The sequence below is a fragment of the Populus alba genome, chromosome 10 (genome assembly GCF_005239225.2).
Source record: "Populus alba chromosome 10, ASM523922v2, whole genome shotgun sequence".
Lineage (NCBI taxonomy): Eukaryota > Viridiplantae > Streptophyta > Magnoliopsida > Malpighiales > Salicaceae > Populus > Populus alba.
The window spans coordinates 20,822,951-20,843,550 of NC_133293.1; the positions used below are offsets into that span (position 1 = coordinate 20,822,951).

Consider the following 20,600-nt stretch of genomic DNA (forward strand, 5'->3'; position numbering starts at 1 on the left):
TTTTAAAATATTATTTAATTAATATTGAAAATATATTATCTTCTCCTTTGAGATTTAAATATTTACATTATAAAAATTTATTATCTCATGTTAATTTTTTTTAATATAAAATATATGTAATAACAAATTTTTAATCATATATTAAAAAATTAAAATATTTTTTTTGATGTTTATATAATAAACTTTGAAATGAATTGGTAATAATAATAATAAAATGATAGACCCACGCATATAATATTAAACCAAACAAGAAAAAAACCTCTTATTAACCCCTTGTACAACACTTATGCTTCCGAACCTGTTGTTTTTTACCCTTAAACTGGAACACCATTTTAGCTTCTCCACTAAAACTCTATTGGATACTACTTTGTTACGTGGAACACCCACCCAGAAAAAAAATAAGAGTATTCATAGGGGAATAACTAAAATAAAATACTTATAGATCATCATAAAATAAAAAAAGAAAAAAAAAAAGAAAAACATCTTAGAGAATAGTTAAATTATCACTTTAAAAAATAAAAATATTTCCTTTAAGTATTATCACCACTTTTCAAATAGGGTAGACAAATAAAACAAGACCAAACTTTTGCTAAAAACATTAGAAATAGAATAAAACACTTGGAAAAAAAAATTATTTGAAAAAAATTAAGGCGCCTGAGAGAAATTATTAGTTGATTTTTCACAAGTAAAAAAATAAAATAAAAAAATAAAAAATTATTTGAAATGCATTTAAAAAACTAAAAAAACAAAATAAAAAACTCAAGAGTAACTATTAGTTGAAATATTTATAAAATAATAAACACAGGATATTTGAATAATATTTAGGAGCTGGAATATTTTTTACCAAACAAAAGGAATTATTAGTGAAATATACTGGTCTATTTATATAATTTTTTTCATTGTTTATTTTATTGAACATGAACAAATTTATCTGCTGCATAATAATAATAATAATATTATTATTATTAACATGTAGGATAAATCAATGGACTTTTATGATCAATATTTATTTGAGCAGCGAATTAGGTTAGTCTAATAGGTTTGAATTGGGTTAATTAGATTTTATCGACTCTATTTAACTTGAAATCAAACCGAAATTATATTTCAAATCACAGTTTTTTTAAGTAAAATTATTATGAACCAAACTATATCCTAAACAGTGAATACCTTCATTAAAAAAACAAAAACAAAAACAATACAGAAAACAAGTCCTGTTCCAACGACACGACGTCCTATATCACACCGACTCTGCGTCTTCGATTGACTCTTATGGGCTTCAAGTCGGGCCCAACCTTAAACCCCGAGGGAAAAGATAAATAAATAATAAAAAAGAAGAAATTAATTAAACCCTGCTCCATTTCGTGAATTTTCATCGGAAAATTGAGAAAGCTCAAAAGAAATCGAAGGGGATGAGCGGGTTTCCGATACCGAGAACTGAGTCAACTCACCATCGACTCTACGAGTTCGCTAAATCTGCCATCATTAAAATCTTTGCCCACCCCTATGCCACTGTCAGTAATACTAACCCCTATCTCTCTCCACACACACACACACACACACACACACACATATTTGTCTGATTTGGATTTTCTGTTTTCTGGTGTTACACGTGAAGGTATGTGATTTGTATTGTGGAGGAGGAGTGGACATAGAGAAATGGGACGCTGCTCAAATCACTCACTACATTGGAATCGGTCTGTTTTTCTTTTTTCTTTCATATACAGATTAATTAATGTATTATTTTTTTGGTATTTTATTAACGATAATGTTAATGTTAATGGCGTAGATGTAGCATCATCAGGAATAAGTGAAGTAAAAGAAACATGGGAGAGTCTGAAGAAAAATTACACTGCTGATTTCTTTCAAGCCGACCCTTGTTCTGTATGTCCTTCTTTTTATATACTATTTTTTACATTATTTTGCACATTGTTTTTCACCGGCTTGACTTCAAAATGTTTTTGTTTGACAGGAAAATTTTGAAACCCAGTTGCAGGAAAAGGCCAATCAAGCTGATTTAGTTTGCTGTTTGCAGAATTTGCAGGTTTGAAGTTGCTAAGAATGTTAATGATTTTTTTCTTACGAGGGATATTTAAGTGAGAAATGTTTTGTTATAATTGTTTTTTGCAGTTGTGTTTCGAGACCGAGGAGAGTGCAAGGAAACTTCTACATAATGTGGCGTCGTTGCTTAAACCGGGGGGTTATTTTTTTGGTATTACTCCTGACTCATCTACCATATGGTATGAATAAATGATCATTGAAGAAATGATGTCTTTCTCTCTGTGTGTTTGTGCTTCTGCATGTGCGAATCTGTGTGTTACAAATTTGCTTCTTTTTAGTTTGTTGATTATCATATCCGGATGGATTATTTAAATCTAGATATTTCTTTCAGGTATTGATAACAATTTTGAATAAATCTCTGCTGGATGATTTACTTACACATCATTCTTTCTACCTAGAACAAGGTTCATGCTATAACCAATGGAAAACTTTTAGTGGGATTTGGTTTTCTCCATGTCAATTGCCTTTATTTAATATTAGTTTGACTAATGAAATTGCACAGGTGAATCATTGAATAGCTTAAAGTTGAAATTCTTTTTTAGCTTCTTCCATACAGAACAGAAGTAGCTTAACGACTATTACTGTGGTCGTTGGTGGTGTTTCTTCCTCCAGAATGTACATATTAAAAAATTCCAAGCTTTTTTCCTTGATTTAAATGGCTTCTTGATCTCCGATTCATTCCATCTCAAACTTTTTTTGTGCCTGGACTGTGAACTTTTCTATATCTGGGCTGCAGTTTCCATCTTTATACTAATCACAAGTTTGAAACTCCGAGGGAATTGTAGATGGTGTTTTTAACGTTCCATCCATGCAGGGCAAAGTACCAGAAGAATGTTGAAGCATACCACAACAGAAGCAGCAGCATGAAGCCAAACATTGTTCCCAATTGCATTCGATCTGAAAGCTACATGATCACTTTCGAAGTAGAGGAAGAGAAGTATATACATGTTTAAGAAATGAACATATTCCCTCATTTTTTTCTTGGATAGCTTTGCTCTGATTTGCCTCCCCCCTCTTATATTAAAACCAGGTTTCCATTATTCGGGAAGAAGTACCAGTTAAAATTTGCCCACGACATCTCTGCAGAAACCCACTGCTTGGTACATTTTCCAAGCTTGATAAGGTTGGCTCCTTTCTTCATAACCTGTCATGAGTTCACCTTCGTTATAAATTGCTTTAATTAGTGTAATCTCTATATTGCCTCATGAGTTTCTGATGCAACTCCATGTTTGTGTTTTATGTGGACCCATTCTATGGCCAGCACAGATGACTTACTCGATATCGTTATGCAAAGCAGTTTTTATGGAATGTAGTTTTTTTAAGAGATAAAAGAGTTGGGTTTAAGAACTCACCCAACCCCATTACACATTCTTTTCCTACCCCCTTCTGTTTCTTTCTTTGTTCTATCTTGAGCAATCCATTGCGCTGCTTCTGAGTGTCTTCATCTCAATCAGCTGGTGTTCCAGTCTGCTTAAATCTAAAGCTAATACTGGAGGATTCTAGTATGTCTCTCATGAGAAGTAGGATGTGTGAAAGGAATGGAATACTGATTCCAGTAATTGTTAATTGCCTAAATAAGTTTTGTAAAATACATCCAAGTCATCTATATGTCCATTGTTGATGTTATTGCCTGAAATCTATTTCATTCTCACCATTTATAGTCTTAATCTCACTCCATATCGTAGGAACTAGTTGACTCATACGGAGAAGATAACTTAAGAGAGAGAAGACAAAAAAGGGGCATTGAAGATGGTTGAGTAGAGAGAAGTAAACATAGGGAAGGATTAGGATGCATGTAATATGATGGCTGATTCTTTTATCAACATATATAACCTTTTTGTTTGAAAAAGCGTCAGACCCCAATTTCTCCAAGTATATCAATTGGGTCATACATGCTGGGCTGCTGGCATTGGGACCATTCTGTTTAATTGAAAACTCAATGTTCTCTAAAGCTGAAGTTTTGGATCTCCTACAATGTTTCTCTTGAGTAATTGGCCATACATTATTTATTCTGAAGCATGGATGGATTGCTATGAATTGTTTTTTTCTGGCTGAATTTTTGTGGGTGTTTTTGCTATTCTATCCTAATCGTATACCTTTTTATGCTAAAGAGTCTCTGTGTGCATCTAGGTTGGCCAGGGAAGCTGGTCTGGAGTATGTGGAAATTCAGAACTTGACAGAATTTTATGATGATAATAGGTATTTGACTCTGCATTATTGTGTTTTTTTTATTGTTTGTACTTTCTAGTGCCTTTTTATATATGCACTGCTGATTTCTGCTTTTTCCTCTTCAAAGAACTCAATTTGCAGGTATGATAATGAATGCTGGTCTGAACCTGGTGGATCCTAGAGGGAGACTTCTTCCTCGATCATATGATGTTTTAGGTGTGGCATTTACCTTATTTTCTCAGAAATTATGACTTAATTTCCTATGTTATCACTTTATTCACACATTCTCACCCTTTTGGCATTTCCATTATGCAGGCCTATATACTACATTTATATTTCAGAAGCCTGATCCAGATGTTGCTCCCCCTCTTACCACCCCACTATTACAGCATGATGGTTACACTATTGATGAGGCAAGTATTTATGATTTTAGCGAAGGCTACATTGAGCGCATCTTCATGCAATGCAGCATAAATGATATTTTTCATGTCATCTAATCAAGGGGAATTCTTAGCGTGTTCTATTACCAAGGATGTCCACACGTAAACTCCTTCAATTATGGCCTCATCTCCGCCCATGAATAAAAATTCTAATCTTTGTCGCTGTGTTTTGGCTCTCCGATGTCTTATCCTTGTTATTCACTTGGGTTGCTTTTGATGTTCAGAGCGAGTGGCAAGCACCTGAGTGGCAAGGAACCCTATGGAGAGACGATGAAAAGAATGCACATCCAGAGCAGCAGCCTCCTCCTCCTCCTCCTCCACCTCTTGGACTTGGAAAGATTAGTGAACAGAAGGGGATATTGGGTCCTGGGCCGGCAGATTTACGTTTCTCAGAGGCACTTTGACCTGTTGGTGGTTAGAAGCAAGCTAGAGGGATGTTGCATGCGATGTGAGAGGGGAGCTTCGTGGAGTGTATTCGTATAACTGTAACCCGACTGTGAACAGGACAAAGCCATGCAAACCTGTAATGTGTTCCTAGTACACTTTGACATTACTGGCGGATCAGCAAAGGAAATAGAAGGATAAGATTCAAGCACTTGGAATGACGTTTTAGGAATTCGATCAGTAAAAGAAATAGAAGGATAAGATTCAACAACTTGGCATGGCTTTTTAGGAATATGATCATTTGCAGAATGTCGCATGAGAGTTGCTGGACGGTGTCCCCTTGTGTACTAGGTGATTATTTATCGAAAATTCCTGATGTGAAAAAATACATCTACCATCTAGTAGATGGTAGATGTAAAAAAATACATTTATCTATCCATCTATTATATTATAGTATGATTATGAAAATATTTGCATTGTCAAATACAAAATTCGGTACATGATTTTTTTGGAGCCCCCAACAAAATTTGGTATCTTTCCAAATTATTATTATTATTTGAAATTTTGTTAAAATTTCATGTTCAAGAAAAATTTAAAAAAAATGCTTCTTTTATCTCAAAAAACTTTGACAGTGGACGTGGATTTGAGTTTTTATTGCCAAATGAAAAATCTCAACTTAAAATACTAAAAACTGATTTTTTATTTCATTGTATCAAAACTAGGATTTTTTATGAATGATAATGAGCAGATTAAACGGAGAGATAATATTTATTCAAAACATAATACTTCAAAAATGAAAATAGTACATGTTTTAACGTTGCACAACCCCTACTACTAGTTGAGGGGCAAGAAATGCCATCAAACCATAAATAATTGGTTCAAAGCTGGACCAAGCACTATCTTTAGGTGCTCCTCCATTTGGCGAGTTACCTTGTACATACTAAATACTCGGTTACACGTGTCTGTGTTTTCTTATTTTATAGCATATAGATGGGAGTCTGCCAAAAACTAAGATTTCAAGCCAAATGAGATGCGCACATTGGCTTTAATCTTCAAGCTCAAGGATCTTCACCACATATGAATCTCCGAGCTTTTGGCAAACAACAACTCGGTCATGCGGCTTTATAAAACCAGCTGCCTTGCCATGATCTAGAGCAACCTTCAGAACTGATTCATTTGTTGCATTTGTAGGCTCAGCCTGCAAAACCATCCATGTTCCCATTTGTTAAAAAATAAGCTTAAGTTCATGATGATATCTCTAGTTGAAAATCCCTGTGAAGCAGGGGGAGTAAAAACTCTAGTGACCCGAGTTCTGTGTGAAAGAGCTACAACCTGTAATGCATTGATTATATTTTTGTATACCTTCTACCTATTTTCCCTGTAATAGTCAGTGTGTAACCACAGACATAGAATGATGGTGCGCACACCTACATCTAGACCCCATATTTGCCCCTCGTCCTTTGAAATGCATGCAAAGGCACTTTGCTGGAATGCCAAGAGAATTAAAATCTATATCTGAAAATTATGGTGTCATGATATGACCTTTAACCTTCATCTCAAATATCAATTATTGGAAAAATTCAAAGAAATAGCATATTAGATCACTAAAATTCATTCCACCAGACCTTTCTTATCTTGTCATTCTGAAGAAGAAAAGAAAAGTGGGAACTGATAAAAACATAAACTTGCAATCATGTAATGTAATGCATGCTTACTTGGTGTCGAGGATCGGCAAGCATAGGAAAAACTCCCCTGACAATGAGTGACTGCCTTGCCTGCCAGAAAAGTTTTAGAGGATAAGCTTCAAATTCAATGAGAGAGGGTGTTGAAACAATGGAGGACCAAATTCAACAGAAAATTATCCCCTGCACTGGAAGAAGATATAACCAATCTAAGCAATAACATACCTCAAAAGCACCAGTAAAGGTCCAACGCAGTTGATCAGTCTTTACCCGAGGGACAACAACAGATATAACAGGCGTTATGGGTTTGTACTTTGCAATCAACCTGTATTAATACATGAAGATTAGAAAGTCTCAAGTTTCCGAAGAAATTGGCGTGTCATCTAAACAACAGTTCATTTGCCCGATTTAATATATCTTTCAAAATAGACTTCCAAGATACCTAATCACTTGCATTTGTATTCAAATAAACATAGCGCCAGAAAAAGAAATTAAGAGGAAAAAAGATGAAGAAAGAAAAACCTTGCAGCTCTTCCAGTAGAAGTGAAGCACAAAATTACAGAAGCTTTAACCTTGATAGCTGCACGGACCTTGATAACCAAAAAAGGGCAAGGATAAAAATAAGTAAAGAAGGAAGGAATACCACAGTGGAAGTAATAAACAATTTGTAAGGAAGGAATGCAAACAATGTTCAGCTAAATAAGCAAAAAAACTAAATTGAAACATTATGAAAATACCGCAGTGGAAGTAATAGACTCCAAATGGCTCATGGAATCTCCTGCATATTTGACAGTTCTTTTGTAATACAAATCATAATTGAAAACCTTCTCTGCCTGCAGATGGGAATTTAATTAATCAGGGGGGTAGGTTTGGAAATATCAAGAGAAAATGGAGGCAGGGAGGGATACTCGAGGAAAACAAGAGAGAACTTACCTCAGCACAAATTTTCCCAACGGTAGAGATGGTCTCAACTGGATACAATCCTCTCAGAGTTTCTGCACCTAGAAGAATTGCATCACTCCCTGAAGAAACAGAAAAACACATTAAAATACTTGTGTTAGCCTGTGGTTTGCATAATATATGATACTCTCAGCTTACTTAGCAAGGCTAGAAAAATGAGGTACCAAGACTGCTATATTCTCGTGTAAGAAGTTAGTACATCATTGTCCAGAACAGTATAATTACATGCAACAAAATTTACTACCGGGAAACACAATCCACGCAAGAATTTTGAAAATTACCATCCAATACTGCGTTGGCAACATCAGTTGCTTCTGCACGAGTAGGTCTCAAATTCTCTGTCATACTGTCCACAACACGAGTGACCACAACAGGTTTTCCAGCCATATTGCACTTAAAAACAGCAGTTTTTTGAAACATAAACACCTGTAAAATGCAGATAGCAAGACAGTCTTGGTTGGATTATGTGTAGTAGAATTTCCATTTCAGGACTCAATTAGCCCTAAATGCAAATGCATGTTTACTGATGGTGTCAAACTAGATAGGAACAACATGCTAATTGCCTACAGTCGGTTTTTATATCTATCCTCATTGGCAGGATTGGCATCACAGGAAATAGTACCTTTTAATGGCCTCCAAAAGCTACTTAGATGTCCCACGTGAAAAAATATAATATGAAAAGTAAACCCGTAAAACAAAAGATTGATACAGCATGTTGTACAGTTGTGACAACTTAAACTTAAAGTATGTTGTAGTGTAGCACTCTCCATTTCCCATTTATCTTCTATATATTGCTATTATGCAATCCTTACAGACTGTTGTGTTACAATATCACATGCTAACAAGAAATCCTAACAGACTAGTATATTTTGATGACAGGTGCATGTGATAGCTTGCACATATTGAAAGTTCATCGATAAGATTTCACAGCTACCTTCTCTGGTGGGAGATCTATCCCCAAATTTCCACGAGAAAGGATGATGCCGTCTGCTTCTTCAAGGATCTCATCAAAATGAGCTAATCCCTGCAGGAAATACATTAGAAATATGGCTGTTGGAACCTAAAATGGAATTTAAGCACAGTACGCTAAGGAATGGCATATGATAGCAGACAAATTACACAGCTCACCTCCACATTTTCAATTTTCGCAAAAATTTGAGTCTGATAGAGGTCGCCCAGTTTAGAAAGAAATTCACGTGCCTGTATAAAAGCATTACCAGCTTAATTTTATACTATAAAGGGGACAATGAGGAAAATATAGATGCAGCAAACCTCGATAACCACAAAGAGAAAAAAATGATAAGGAAAAAATGATAGGAAGAGGTCAAAGTAATTTAGTTTACAATGAAAAGAGACAGTAGACAATAACTCTCAGCAGGAAAATCCTTACATGACGAACATCTTCAGCATGCCTGGTGTATGAAAGTGAGAGGATGTCTATGCTGTTTCGAACACCCCATGTGCTTATAACCTGATATTGATCATGAAAATCTCATCAAAGCACTTAATGATATCACAATAGCAGTAAGCACTGAATTTTCGAGGGAGCATGTTACCAATCTTTCATATATTTGGCACCAAAATTACTCATTAATAAAAACAATAATATGATTCTGAAGCGTTAGTTCCCTAGGATAACATATGAGGTAAGAGGAATGAGGCTTTATTCCAGTATAAATGATGGAAGCCAGCACTGATCAGTGTTAAGAAATGGGAATAGGTTAACACCAAACACAGTATCAGTATACCCTTTTAAAACAACAAATTATTTCATCAAGCAGAAAGAATTACCTCCTTATCTTTGTCAGTCAGAGTAGGCAGATCAATATGGATTTGAGAGACATGCAAAGTATATAGTGGCCCACTTAAGGTAGTAGAATTCTTTACCAAGCAAACCACATCTTCGCCATTTACTTCAGTGACCTGCATCATCATGAAATTGAATTAAGAAAATGTTCTTTTTTGGAAGTTGAATCACGCCATTATCTTTCGAGTACGAGTCTGCTGGCTTTTTTGTTCAAAGAAAAGTTTTAATTGAAACGGGTTGGCAGCTAGCAAGAAAATTAATTGCTTTCTCATCCTACAGAAGTGATATGATTATGATCTGTGAAAGGCATGCTTGGCGTGAAAAGTAGGTGACATGACATGCCTCAATGAAGTTACTTACCTCTAGCCACACAGAAGTAGTTTCACTTCCTGTAAAGAGGTATTGACCAATAAAAATTGTGTCTCCCGTCTTCACTGCCTGCAAAGACCATACCAAACTCCAGCTACAGAAATTGTACAAAGGTACTGACAGATGACATGAACCATGTCATAAAAGGGAAAAAAAAATGACTTACAAAAATTTCAAAAGAATCAAAGGATGACTTAGGAAACGTAGAGTTAACAAAAATACTTGACACGCACGCAGACATGCACAAGACACATATAGCTATGTTTTAAAGAAACTGTACAAACATTTCCAAACATAGATGCAAATGCCAAATGAAACCGGAATTAGTCTATACAGCATGTAAAACAGTTACTCACCGACGACAACCCAGTAAAATTTATGGGTAGCAGACTTGAAGTGGCTTCTTTGCCCTGATCTGGTGTTAGGACAACAAAGCTATCTTCCTGGAGGGAAATCGGGCGCTCAGTTTTATTGATCACCTGTAACTCTGGACCCACAGTATCAAGCATTACCTGAGATTAAAACCAAAAAAATTAGACAGTAAAGAAAGTCATAAGATTTGGCTATTAAATAAAGTGAAAAGCCAGCAAGAGGAGAATAAAAATCTCATTATCTCAAGTGCATTGGTGAAAGACTTGAAGGACGTTAAAGATGGAGCTATCAAAGTTGAGGTCACTTCAGTAAGAGAGCTGTATTTGTGTCAAGTGCCAAAACCACTTGAATACATTTCAACATACATCATGTACTTCTTCAACACATCCAAACTTCAAACTTTTGGAGACGCATTAGATGGTTCTGCATACTTTTTTTGGATATAAAAGACACAGAAATTGACCTTTTTTTAAACACACAAAAATTAAGTAAAGATGCGGAACACATATCTAGTTATCATTCAGCCACGGTAAGATGCGAATTTCCATCCATGCCTTTGCATCAACTTTAGGTAGTTAAATTAGGTAGTAATATAGCTTAAACTGAATCTAATAAAGATAAGTTTACCCCGCAGAGTTTCTTGGTACTCTTGACAGCTGCTTTCAGATTATCCAATGTCTCTTGATGGTATTCAGTATCACCCCATGAAAAATCAAACTGTGCCACTAAAAAAACGGAAAAGCATTTTAGATCAACCCCCAAGAATAAGCATATTATAATTATAGCCTGCTTGGTCTCAAAGAAAATCAAAGACTAAAGATTGGCAAAATGTTTGTCTACTTTCAATATTTGACTCTTAGTGTGAAGTGAAACCTGCATTTCCCCTAAGCCAGATATAAATTTTGGAACTAATGAGTTCAATTTTCTATAACCAAAAAAAAAAAAAAGGGATCCAAAAGAGGGGGGGGGGAGCTTTCAATATTAAGATGTTAAAAAAGATCAGATGGGGGCAATACCAGACATTCCTGCCTTCAGACAATTAGTTATTATCTCCACAGTTCGAGATTGCGGACCAAGTGTGCCAACAATCTTTGTCCTTGCAGGGAAGAAACTCTGCAAAATCCAAAATCAGAAGAATATAAGAAATCATAGCTCATATTCTCTCTAAAAGCTAAGCCCCGCTGCTTTTTTTAATCTTTTGCCTTTTGATCTCCACAGTAAAGATGAATACAACGAATCCAAACACGTCTCAGTTCCTAACATTTTCTCAGCAATGAAACAAATCAATGAAGATTAAGAAACCCCAAACACTATTTGTCTTCTATACTATTTTTGACAGGTTAAATAAACCAAGAAACAAGAAATGACATCAACAAAACAAGCAAAGAGAGCTTTCTTGAGCTATTAGAAAGAAAATAGCGAGAGCTCAAAAGTCAAGGCAAAAGCAAGTAAGCTTGAGTACAACTTACTGGTTTTGATGGCTCAAGAACTGAAGCCAACCTCATGTTCTCTTCAAGATTCAAGTGCGGATTCATTTTCTGAGAAAATACGAAGAATCTCAAAAAAGAAGAAGAAGAAGAAGAAGAAGAGAGAGAGCAGGGTTCTCTAGAGAGAGAGGGAGAAGTGGGTTGACGGTAGTGAAATGAACAGAGAGATTGCGTGCTTATTGTGGTACTTTCCCTTGCTGGTTTGCTCTGTTTATTTATAGTTTTCTTTCGCGTCGTCGAAAATGGTATGGAACGAACGTTGTTTTTTTAAGCTGGCACGTGGTATTTCCATACAGCATGTGACATGTTACCACGGATTATGATTCATGGGTAATTAGTTGACTTCATGGGTAAGCAATTCATTTTTCTTTTTTGCCAAAAAGTAAAAAATTATCTAACACTTTAAATATAATACAATAAATTAAACTTAATACTCTTATTCAGATTTTAAATTAAATTATATTTAATTTATTTCAACATAATTTCTTTTATTTGACAAGCTAAAAAAACAGTTTAGATTAACCATAATTAATTTGAATAGACCCGTGATTCGATCTATAAACTCTACTGATTTCAATTAATTATTTTATTTTATTAACTAATAAAAAATAAAAAAGACCCTTCTTTTTATTAATTTAATAAAAAACACGATGAAATGAAAACAAAGATTAAAATATAAAAAAGCGCGGGTCCAAGTGGCACTGCAACCTGAGCCAGTTACCATGAGAAAACACAAGTCTTTTAAAACTCAGGAATTAATTTTTTATACCATCTCTCTCTCTCTCTCTCTCTCTCTCTCTCTAATGGAAAAGATTTTAATCCTACTAGTAAAACTCATAAAAACATGAAAAAATAATAATTAAAAGTGTAGCCGACAAGAGAGATGAAAATGAAATGCAAAGATCGTACTAGAAGCAAAGGAATGCTCAACACTCTCCAGAGACGCGGGCCTAGTATCTTCAGGAAACCAAGCCAAAACCTACCGCTCTGATTACTGAAGTCCTGAACTTGTTTTCTCTACGCAAACAGAGCCAGAGAAACAAAGAAATTGCACCAAATCATTCTGTGCTAACAACCATGGCTGAGAACAACAAGGCTAGGAGCAAGAAAGATGGCCAAGAAAAAGATCCCAGGAGCTTGTTTCTGGTGTTTCCAAGATTTGAGTTCAAGTTTCCTCCAATATTTAACCTATCACCCAAAGCTGATGTTGATGCTATTAAGTTGGAAGAGAAAGAAAAGATTGCAGGTAATAAGCCAGCTGATGTTGTAAAGTTCAGTGATCCTAAACCATTAGCCCCTCCTCCATTGAAGGTTGAAGTTGAAGAACCTGGAATTAAGCATCCCTTAATCCTTTTACCAGTGAGTACTTCCCTTATTGTTTCAAGTAAAACTCTGCTAATAATAATAATAATAATTTATTGTTGTTGTTGTTGTTATTCAAAATTGCTTTATTATTATTAAAGTTCGGTGTTTAGTTGTCGAGAGTACAAAATTGCAAAGTGAATTTAATCTTAGAGGTTATGTATTTACTTTGCTTTGACAAAACTATTCTCTTCATTAGATTTCATTTCATTCTAGATGTCGAGTATAAACACTCATCCTCCCTCTTAAATCAACAAGAGGTACAATTTACTGAATTTAAAATGCATAAAAAAAATTAACGGGTGAAAAACGTTGTAATTAAAAAAATATATCATTTAAGTTTTTTATTAAAAAAAATATTATTAGAAACAACATTGCTTTGACTTGACCGAAGATGCTGACATTATATTTCACAAAATATAAGAATTGTGGAAGAAAAAGAAAAGAAGAGGCACATCTAATGCACAAGTTAATGTAGACCATGTTTGTTTTCCGGAAAGTAGTTTTCGGGAAATTATTTTTCAAACTTTCCTGTGTTTGTTTGTCATTAGGAAAGTTGGTCAACGGAAAACACTTTTCAGTCAACAGAAAACACTTTCCCGTCAATTTCAGTCAAAAAAAAATTTGACTTGGTTTTCAGGAAAGTGTTTTCCCTTTAGCTGTGTTTGTTTTCTGGAAAGTAGTTTTCGGGAAATCACTTTCCAAACTTTCTTGTGTTTGTTTGTCAGTAGGAAAGTTGGTCAATGGAAAACACTTTCTAGTAAAAGGAAAATTTGGCTTGGTTTTCAGGAAAATGTTTTCCTGAAAAATTTGGGGGGAAAACACTTTCCGGAAGTTGTGAAAAAATTAGAAATGTTATTATTTGCTGATTATATTAAATTTAATCCTCAAACTTTTGATTGGTATATATATTTTGTTTTTAAATATTTATTTTTCAATTTCATCTCTTAAAATTTTATTTTTATATTAACTTTGGTCCTTATTTTTATAATTGCTATTTGTTTTTTCCTTATCATATTTTTATTAAAAAATTTTATCTATCAAATTTGGTCCTCATTCTTTTGATTGTTACTTATTTTATTTGAAATAATTTATGAAATGTTGATTATTATTATTTTAATTTCTTCATCTTTCATTTTTTAAATTTTTTTTAGATTTGATCTCTATTATTTTGATTATTATTTATTTTATTTGAGATAATTTATAAAATTATATATTTTTTTTCAATTTCATTCTCATTCAACTTTTTAATTTGTAAGATTTGTTCCTCATTATTTTAATAAGCTATGTATGAATATAGAATATAATAAAAAAAATTCATCATTATAAATACTTTTTAGATTTTATTTTTTTTTATTGTAAGTGATTAAATATTTTATATATATTAGATAAACTTGAAAAAAAAATTAATTCATTAATAAATTATTTTCCAGTTCATTTTTCATAACACAACCAAACACTGGAAAGTATTTTCCAGTTTATTTTTTATAACACTACCAAACATAAAAAAATATTTTTCCAAAATTTACTTTTCAGGGAATTTACTTTAAAAAAAAAATTAATTTCCAGTAAACAAACAGAATTATCATATATTTGTTTCTACCATTTATTAAAATAGTACCTCTTTCCCATCACTCATCACGTGCTCTACTCTGCTTTCTCCGCTCAACTACAAAACCCCAAAAACCCTGAACAATCCTTCCACGCCCCAAATCCTCTCAAAAAACAATGGCGGAAACTGAAAACAGCAAAATCGTGACCCAAAAAGACAGCTCTCAAAAACCCAGAAATCTGTTTTCAATTTTTCCAAAGTTTGATCTCAAAGTTCCTTTCTTTAACAAGCCAGTCCCTCTGGCTAAGGAGGAACCGAAAATAGCAGTAGTTACTGAAGGAGGAGAAAACGAGAGTGGAATTCAGAAACCCAATATTGTCAGCTTCCCAAATACTCGTTCTTTAGTTCCTTCATCGATTGAGGTTGAGGTTGAGGAGGGCAGTGGAAGGACTCATAATCCTGTGATCATTTGGCAGGTCTGTTGATGTTTCTGTGTTTTGTCTCGGGGTGTTATAAAAAGTGGAAAAAATCGTATAGCATTTAAAAATGAGGTTTAGGGCTTTTGTTTTGATGTAAAAAATTATTATTTTTTGTGAAAATTAGGGATCCTTTTATTTCCAATGATAGTGGCATGCATGTAGTTTTATGGGAAATCATATGCTAAGATGAGTAAGAAAGGAATTCTGATTATTATTGTTTTTGCAGTGTAAGGGCATAGATTGTTAGAAATGTAGGAAACAAGAGTGGTCAAGTATCACAGAAGACGAGGGAGTTTGTAAAGTTTATTTTCAAGATATTTTGTTTCTGAATCATGGTCTTCTTGCTAGATGCTAAGCATTTACCATTCAAAAGTGGAAACTATTTGATAGCGAGCTCTTATGCTGGGCAATGTAAATGTTGGCATTTGAAAAGTGTTTGCTTTGATAAATAGTGAAGGATTAAAGTGTTTATGGATTGCTTGAGATTTGGGTAATGAAACCTTGGGTTTATATGACAAAATCTGAATGGATTTATGATTTTTGCTGGGAGAGAATATGGTAGCTTAATTCAAACAGGTAGTGAAGTAAACGTGATTGTGAAATTAGGTTAGAGAATGTATGAAAGGAAGGGAATTTCTGAATGCAGGCTATGGTATTCTCATCTAACCCGTGAGCTTCTGTAGATAGGAAAAAAGTGGTGGTGTACATCTCTCTTCCACTCAGGCTATGGAAATTATGGAGTACTTGAAGCTTATATAGTCATTTATGCGAAGCCAGTGGTCCTCAATTAGTTGAGCTTTTGACTGACCTGTTCTTTGGGCATGTTGTTAGTGACTTGATGAATTTCCTTTCTAAGTTTTCACTTCTGTACTATAGCTTGTTGAGTTTCTCATGTCCACCATCTTCAACCTTCTCTAGCTACTATTAATCAATGATGTTGATTTTCTGTCATTGATTCTTGCGGCAAATCATCTTCTTCTTCTTTTCTTTTTTAACATAGACACCTTTGGATGCTGGTTTGTATGCTAGCATGCATATATACTTATGATGCTGTTGAATTTCCTGTCACCACTCCCTCTCCATCCTCCTTAAATCTTTCTTGCTTTGAAAACTCCAGTTCCCTTTACATCTGTACAAGATCCCACCTAATTGTGCCGTGTAAATAATCTTGAAGACACTTGTGATTTAATTTTGTGATGTGGCTCTGTAATCCTTATAATCTTCATATATATTCTTCTGTTGGAATTTTAACTCAAAAATCTCAAGCAACTAATAGAATGACCCGTTGCTTGTCTTTTCAAGAGGAATAGAATGCTAAGGTTTTAGTTTTGTTTTGTCCGTATCCCTTGTAATGGGAGCAGCCAGTGCTGCTCATAGCTCCTTTGCCAGGAGACCAGTTCTCTTCACCTTTCACTCTACTGTGAACCAAGACAGCAGATGCAGTAATTTTATTTTTATTTTTATTTTCTCAATTAATTGCATGAGCTAATCTGCTTTCAGGTGTATGCACTTGGAGGGTTCATTGTTTTGAAGTGGATATGGGCAAGGTGGCAGGAAAGAAACGAGAGAGCCAAGAAGGCATCATCTGATGACGATCAGTCAAATGACGGGTATCAATCTCCAGCAGACGAAGAATGATTCCGAAGAAGCGTGGAAATAGAACATGCAATTTTTCCTTTCTTTTCTCAAATCCTGCCCCTTCTCCTACCTTTAATGTGCAGTTGAACATCGAACCAGCTGTGTAATTTGCTTATCTGATTTCCATATACTCAATGACTGGATGCTAGGTGTCCTGTCACTTTACTTATTGTGCTTTCTTCACATACCCTAACAAGGGAAACACTATCCTATCTCCTCCAACTGGTATTTCAAGTTTGTGTTGAGAGGGCGTTGGGGGAACTGTTTATATTGGTTTCTTGGTGAGAAGTAAAGCACTCACCAAGCCACTATAATATATAACCTTTCATTCTGCAGTGTTCAAAACCCTCTTCTATGAGGTAATTTTGGAGTTTTGAAGGCCTAATATGCCAAAAATGAAATTGGTTGAAATTGTTAATTTTATTTATTTTCTTAACTCAGTTGTGAATGATTTGTGGTTAGATTTAAGACTTGTTCTCGTCGCAGTCATCTCAAGCTTATATAAATGAATTTCGAATCGAAGATCTAATAATATTGCCATGCCTCTCAAGAACCCGTCGGTTGCACGTGTCCACGGCAATGCTATGTTCCTGGTTAGGAATTTGATACCAATTCCTTGTAAATACTTTGAGATTCTTTCGCGTTTTGGTCATGTGTTTTAAATCTAAATAATTAAATTTAAGTTGAATTGACATGATTTAATGAATGGTAAGAAATAATAATAACTTGATTTATTTTTATTTATCTAACCTAATATAGATAAATAAAATTAAAAATCACATCAAACTTGGCTTAGGTAATCAGATTTTCGGATTAATCAACGAATAATTGATTTTTTAATCATAAAGCTAGAATAATAGAAACCATAGTACCAAACAATCTTTTCAAGTTAGCAAGTAGACCAGTCAATAACTATGCTTATGTAAGGATCTTCTAATATTTAAAACAGAAAAATAAAAACAGCATTTTAACTATTTTCAGTTTTTACATTTTAACTGCTGTAACGTTTTTTCTTTTTGATTTTTAAAGTTTTAACACCCTAATAATCAAATTTTACCTCTTTACTAACCGAACGCGTTACTCCCCTCTCTTGTTTTAAACGGATCCGTTACACCAACTGCGACTCAAATACCTTTTATAAAACCTAACCGCCTAATCCCCTCACTCCGTCACCCATCCCTCTAACGTCGTCTCCCCCACCCCCGAATCGAAATCTTAACACTAACCCTATTTTCCGATGTCCACCGACGATTTCCCCCTCCTCGACGCGCCGCCTCCTCACCCAACAACGCGCCACCCAGATGCCGCCTCCGTCACGACAACCGGCGATTACTACTACTCCGATCACGACAAATCGTCCGCCACACCCTCCTCGAAACGCAACCACCAAAACCACTACTACAACAATAAGAGATCGAAATCAAACAGTAACACAGAGTTAGAATCCAGCGATTACCGAGATTACAGGAAGGATAGGGAGGAATGGAGCGATACGGCGATATCGTGTTTGCTGGAGGCGTACACGGAGAAATTCAATCAGCTGAATAGAGGGAATTTGAGAGGGAGAGATTGGGAGGAAGTAGCGGAAGCTGTGAGTGAGAGAGGAGGGAGTAATAATAAGAAGAGTGTGGAGCAGTGTAAGAATAAGATTGATAATTTGAAGAAGAGGTATAAAGTGGAGTTACAGAGGATTGGTGGGAGTGGGAGTAGCTGGCATTGGTTTAAACATATCGAGGTGATCATGGGGAATGCGTGCAATGGGAAGAGTATTAGTGGTGGTGCTGGTGCTGGGGGAGATAGTGAGGGTGGTGCTGGTGGTGGAGGGAGTTGTGGGAATGCTAATGTGGTGGTTAAGCAAGTTAAAAGGTAGTGTTTTTGGATGAGTGAGGGTTTGGATTTTTATTGATGTTTTTGGTTGGTTTTTTGTTTTGATTTTCTGTGATTATGCTAATTTGATGCAAATTTGAAATTGATTATTGGATTTTGGTTAAACGGAAGAATTGTCAGGTGGTTGTGGAATGGTTTGAGATGGCTAATTTGATGATTTTGCTATGTGTGACTGATTGCTTATCCCAACGTCTATGTGCAGGTATACATCTGGCAGTGCTGCCTTTGCTAATAGTCTCAAAACTAAACCGGTGACGAATTTAAAATGGCGGAGAGTAGTGTTTAAAATCAGCGGTTCTGCATTGGCTGGGAATTGCCAGAATATTGACCCCAAGGTGCAAGATTCAGTATTTGGATGATTCTTTTATCTTTGGAATGATGATACATGAAAAAATGCAAGCTAAGCTGCTTTCTTCTGTTTCTAGGTAGCTATGCAGATTGCTCAGGAAGTAGCAACAGCTAGCCGTGTTGGACTGGAGGTATTTGCCCAAATCCTTGTTCTTTCTGGTGTCCTGCAATGCAGACTCAAATTAAAAGATGCTTACTCGTGTGTGCTTTTTATAGATAGCGATTGTTCTTGGAGGTCGTAATTTCTTTTGTGGAGAATCATGGATTTCTGCTACTGGCTTAGAGAGGCCCACTGCATACCAGATTGGGTGAGGCACCGTCCTCTTAGAATTTGCATTGAAGTATCTATTTCAGTCATCGAATCCTGAATGTTGTCCTGTTAACTATGTTTGCCTTTCCCACTAGCATCTCTTTGTACTGTCCTAATCCTAAACTTGCCTGTTGCTAGTTTGTGATGATGTGCTAACTTGTGATGTAATGATGTCAGCATGATGGCAACAGTTATGAATTCAGTTTTGCTTCAATCAGCCTTGGAGAAGCACGGTGTTCAAGCTCGTGTGCAAAGTGCATTTGCAATGCCAGAGTTAGCTGAACCCTATAGCAGGCAACGGGCCATCCGACATCTCGAGAAAGGAAGGGTTGTCATATTTGGTGGCATTGGTGCTGGTGCTGGGAATCCTCTATTTACTACTGACACAGCAGCTGCTCTGAGAGCTTCTGAGAGTATTGCCCTCTCTGCCTGCTTTGTCTTTATTTTCTGCCCTTGCCTTTGTTTGGGATGAAATCTTGATGCCTGTTTTTTATTATTATTATTTTATTAGTCAATGCAGAGGCACTCCTTAAAGGTACCATTGTTAATGGCGTCTATGATCGCCATGCTGGGAGCAGCAATATAACACTGGATCACATATCATTCAGAGATGTGGTTTCGAGGGGGGCTACCTCAATGGACATGATGGCAATTACGTACTGTGAAGAGAATGGGATTCCTGGTTAGTAATGATTTTCTTTTACTCATTTGCTCTTCCTGTATCAACAACTCCGCTCTCATCCTCCCAAACCCGCTTACGTTGCTAATGCTTTATGTGCTCGCTGTCGTGTGTAGTGGTGGTCTTTAATCTGCTCGAGCCTGGGAACATCTCAAGAGCATTATGTGGAGACCAAGTTGGCACCTTAATTGATCAAGCAGGAAGGATTGGTTAACGCGTATGGCAGCAAACCGATGCATTATTACTATTTGGACCGTAATCTAATTATCGGCACCAGCCCGCGAGCATTTGGCATTCGAATTTAGAGCAGCTGCCTGCAATACATGGGAGGTAGGCAGGAGTTGCTTTTACTCTTACGGTCATACCCGTGAATGATCATGCTGGCAGGTGGTGATTGGTGAATAAATTCTGAGAGATGTGGGATTCCCCAATGCAACTCCTGCCGTGTAAAATGATCTCTGTTATCCTAAAGTTACATATACAGCAGGTGAGGTGGCATCGATGTAACCCATGATGTACATAATGATTCTTCATTTTATAGTGAATATAAAAAAAGGGAAGAGATGTTTCAGCAAAATAGCCATTGAAGCGTGACAGTCCATTTCGGTTCTCTTTCT

General features: G+C 35.6%; 4 protein-coding genes across 6 annotated transcripts; 3 read left to right on the forward strand and 1 right to left on the reverse strand.

The window, feature by feature from the left end:
- Positions 1–1,358: 1,358 nt before the first annotated feature.
- LOC118059862 (mRNA cap guanine-N(7) methyltransferase 2) lies at positions 1,359–5,519 on the forward strand. 2 transcript variants are annotated; one of them, XM_035072853.2, is made up of 11 exons: positions 1,359–1,511; positions 1,616–1,694; positions 1,787–1,881; positions 1,970–2,041; positions 2,128–2,237; positions 2,873–2,995; positions 3,089–3,181; positions 4,189–4,257; positions 4,355–4,443; positions 4,543–4,640; positions 4,892–5,519. In XM_035072853.2, exons 1-11 carry the CDS (start codon positions 1,410–1,412, stop codon positions 5,069–5,071), a joined length of 1,110 nt encoding a protein of 369 aa, XP_034928744.1. In that variant the 5' UTR covers positions 1,359–1,409; the 3' UTR covers positions 5,072–5,519. The 2 variants fall into 2 exon arrangements, with proteins under 2 accessions (XP_034928744.1, XP_073268179.1); XM_073412078.1 differs by having other exon boundaries at positions 1,793–1,881.
- Positions 5,520–5,818: 299 nt separating this feature from the next.
- LOC118059864 (pyruvate kinase 1, cytosolic) lies at positions 5,819–11,964 on the reverse strand. Its single transcript, XM_035072855.2, has 16 exons — positions 11,711–11,964; positions 11,258–11,354; positions 10,869–10,966; positions 10,226–10,381; positions 9,861–9,938; positions 9,485–9,616; positions 9,084–9,164; positions 8,822–8,893; positions 8,628–8,717; positions 7,975–8,119; positions 7,667–7,755; positions 7,471–7,566; positions 7,256–7,323; positions 6,959–7,058; positions 6,767–6,826; positions 5,819–6,249 (listed from the first exon to the last, which is right to left on the reverse strand). The coding sequence occupies exons 1-16, from the start codon at positions 11,774–11,776 to the stop codon at positions 6,097–6,099; spliced, it is 1,581 nt and encodes a 526-aa protein (XP_034928746.1). The 5' UTR covers positions 11,777–11,964; the 3' UTR covers positions 5,819–6,096.
- A 672-nt stretch (positions 11,965–12,636) lies between these two features.
- Positions 12,637–17,090, forward strand: LOC118059865 (uncharacterized). 2 transcript variants are annotated; one of them, XM_073412094.1, is made up of 2 exons: positions 12,637–13,087; positions 16,622–17,090. In XM_073412094.1, exons 1-2 carry the CDS (start codon positions 12,806–12,808, stop codon positions 16,757–16,759), a joined length of 420 nt encoding a protein of 139 aa, XP_073268195.1. In that variant the 5' UTR covers positions 12,637–12,805; the 3' UTR covers positions 16,760–17,090. The 2 variants fall into 2 exon arrangements, with proteins under 2 accessions (XP_073268195.1, XP_034928747.1); XM_035072856.2 differs by lacking the exon at positions 12,637–13,087 and adding an exon at positions 14,720–15,118.
- Positions 17,091–17,868: 778 nt separating this feature from the next.
- LOC118059868 (uncharacterized) lies at positions 17,869–20,560 on the forward strand. Its single transcript, XM_035072859.2, has 7 exons — positions 17,869–18,625; positions 18,849–18,981; positions 19,072–19,125; positions 19,211–19,302; positions 19,482–19,717; positions 19,816–19,986; positions 20,100–20,560. The coding sequence occupies exons 1-7, from the start codon at positions 17,997–17,999 to the stop codon at positions 20,195–20,197; spliced, it is 1,413 nt and encodes a 470-aa protein (XP_034928750.1). The 5' UTR covers positions 17,869–17,996; the 3' UTR covers positions 20,198–20,560.
- Positions 20,561–20,600: the final 40 nt, after the last annotated feature.

Coding starts and splice junctions, on each gene's coding strand:
- LOC118059862 (XM_035072853.2), top strand. CDS start 1,410: ATGAGCGGGTTTCCGATACCGAGAACTGAGTCAACTCACCATCGACTC. Junction 1,882..1,969: donor TTCAAGCCGACCCTTGTTCT/GTATGTCCTTCT, acceptor TTTGTTTGACAG/GAAAATTTTGAAACCCAGTT. Junction 4,258..4,354: donor GAATTTTATGATGATAATAG/GTATTTGACTCT, acceptor TCCTCTTCAAAG/AACTCAATTTGCAGGTATGA.
- LOC118059864 (XM_035072855.2), bottom strand. CDS start 11,776: ATGAATCCGCACTTGAATCTTGAAGAGAACATGAGGTTGGCTTCAGTT. Junction 9,939..10,225: donor ATTTTACTGGGTTGTCGTCG/GTGAGTAACTGT, acceptor TGGTCTTTGCAG/GCAGTGAAGACGGGAGACAC. Junction 7,059..7,255: donor TCTACTGGAAGAGCTGCAAG/GTTTTTCTTTCT, acceptor GTATTAATACAG/GTTGATTGCAAAGTACAAAC.
- LOC118059865 (XM_035072856.2), top strand. CDS start 14,819: ATGGCGGAAACTGAAAACAGCAAAATCGTGACCCAAAAAGACAGCTCT. Junction 15,119..16,621: donor ATCCTGTGATCATTTGGCAG/GTCTGTTGATGT, acceptor ATCTGCTTTCAG/GTGTATGCACTTGGAGGGTT.
- LOC118059868 (XM_035072859.2), top strand. CDS start 17,997: ATGTCCACCGACGATTTCCCCCTCCTCGACGCGCCGCCTCCTCACCCA. Junction 19,718..19,815: donor TGCTCTGAGAGCTTCTGAGA/GTATTGCCCTCT, acceptor TTATTTTATTAG/TCAATGCAGAGGCACTCCTT. Junction 19,987..20,099: donor TGAAGAGAATGGGATTCCTG/GTTAGTAATGAT, acceptor TGTCGTGTGTAG/TGGTGGTCTTTAATCTGCTC.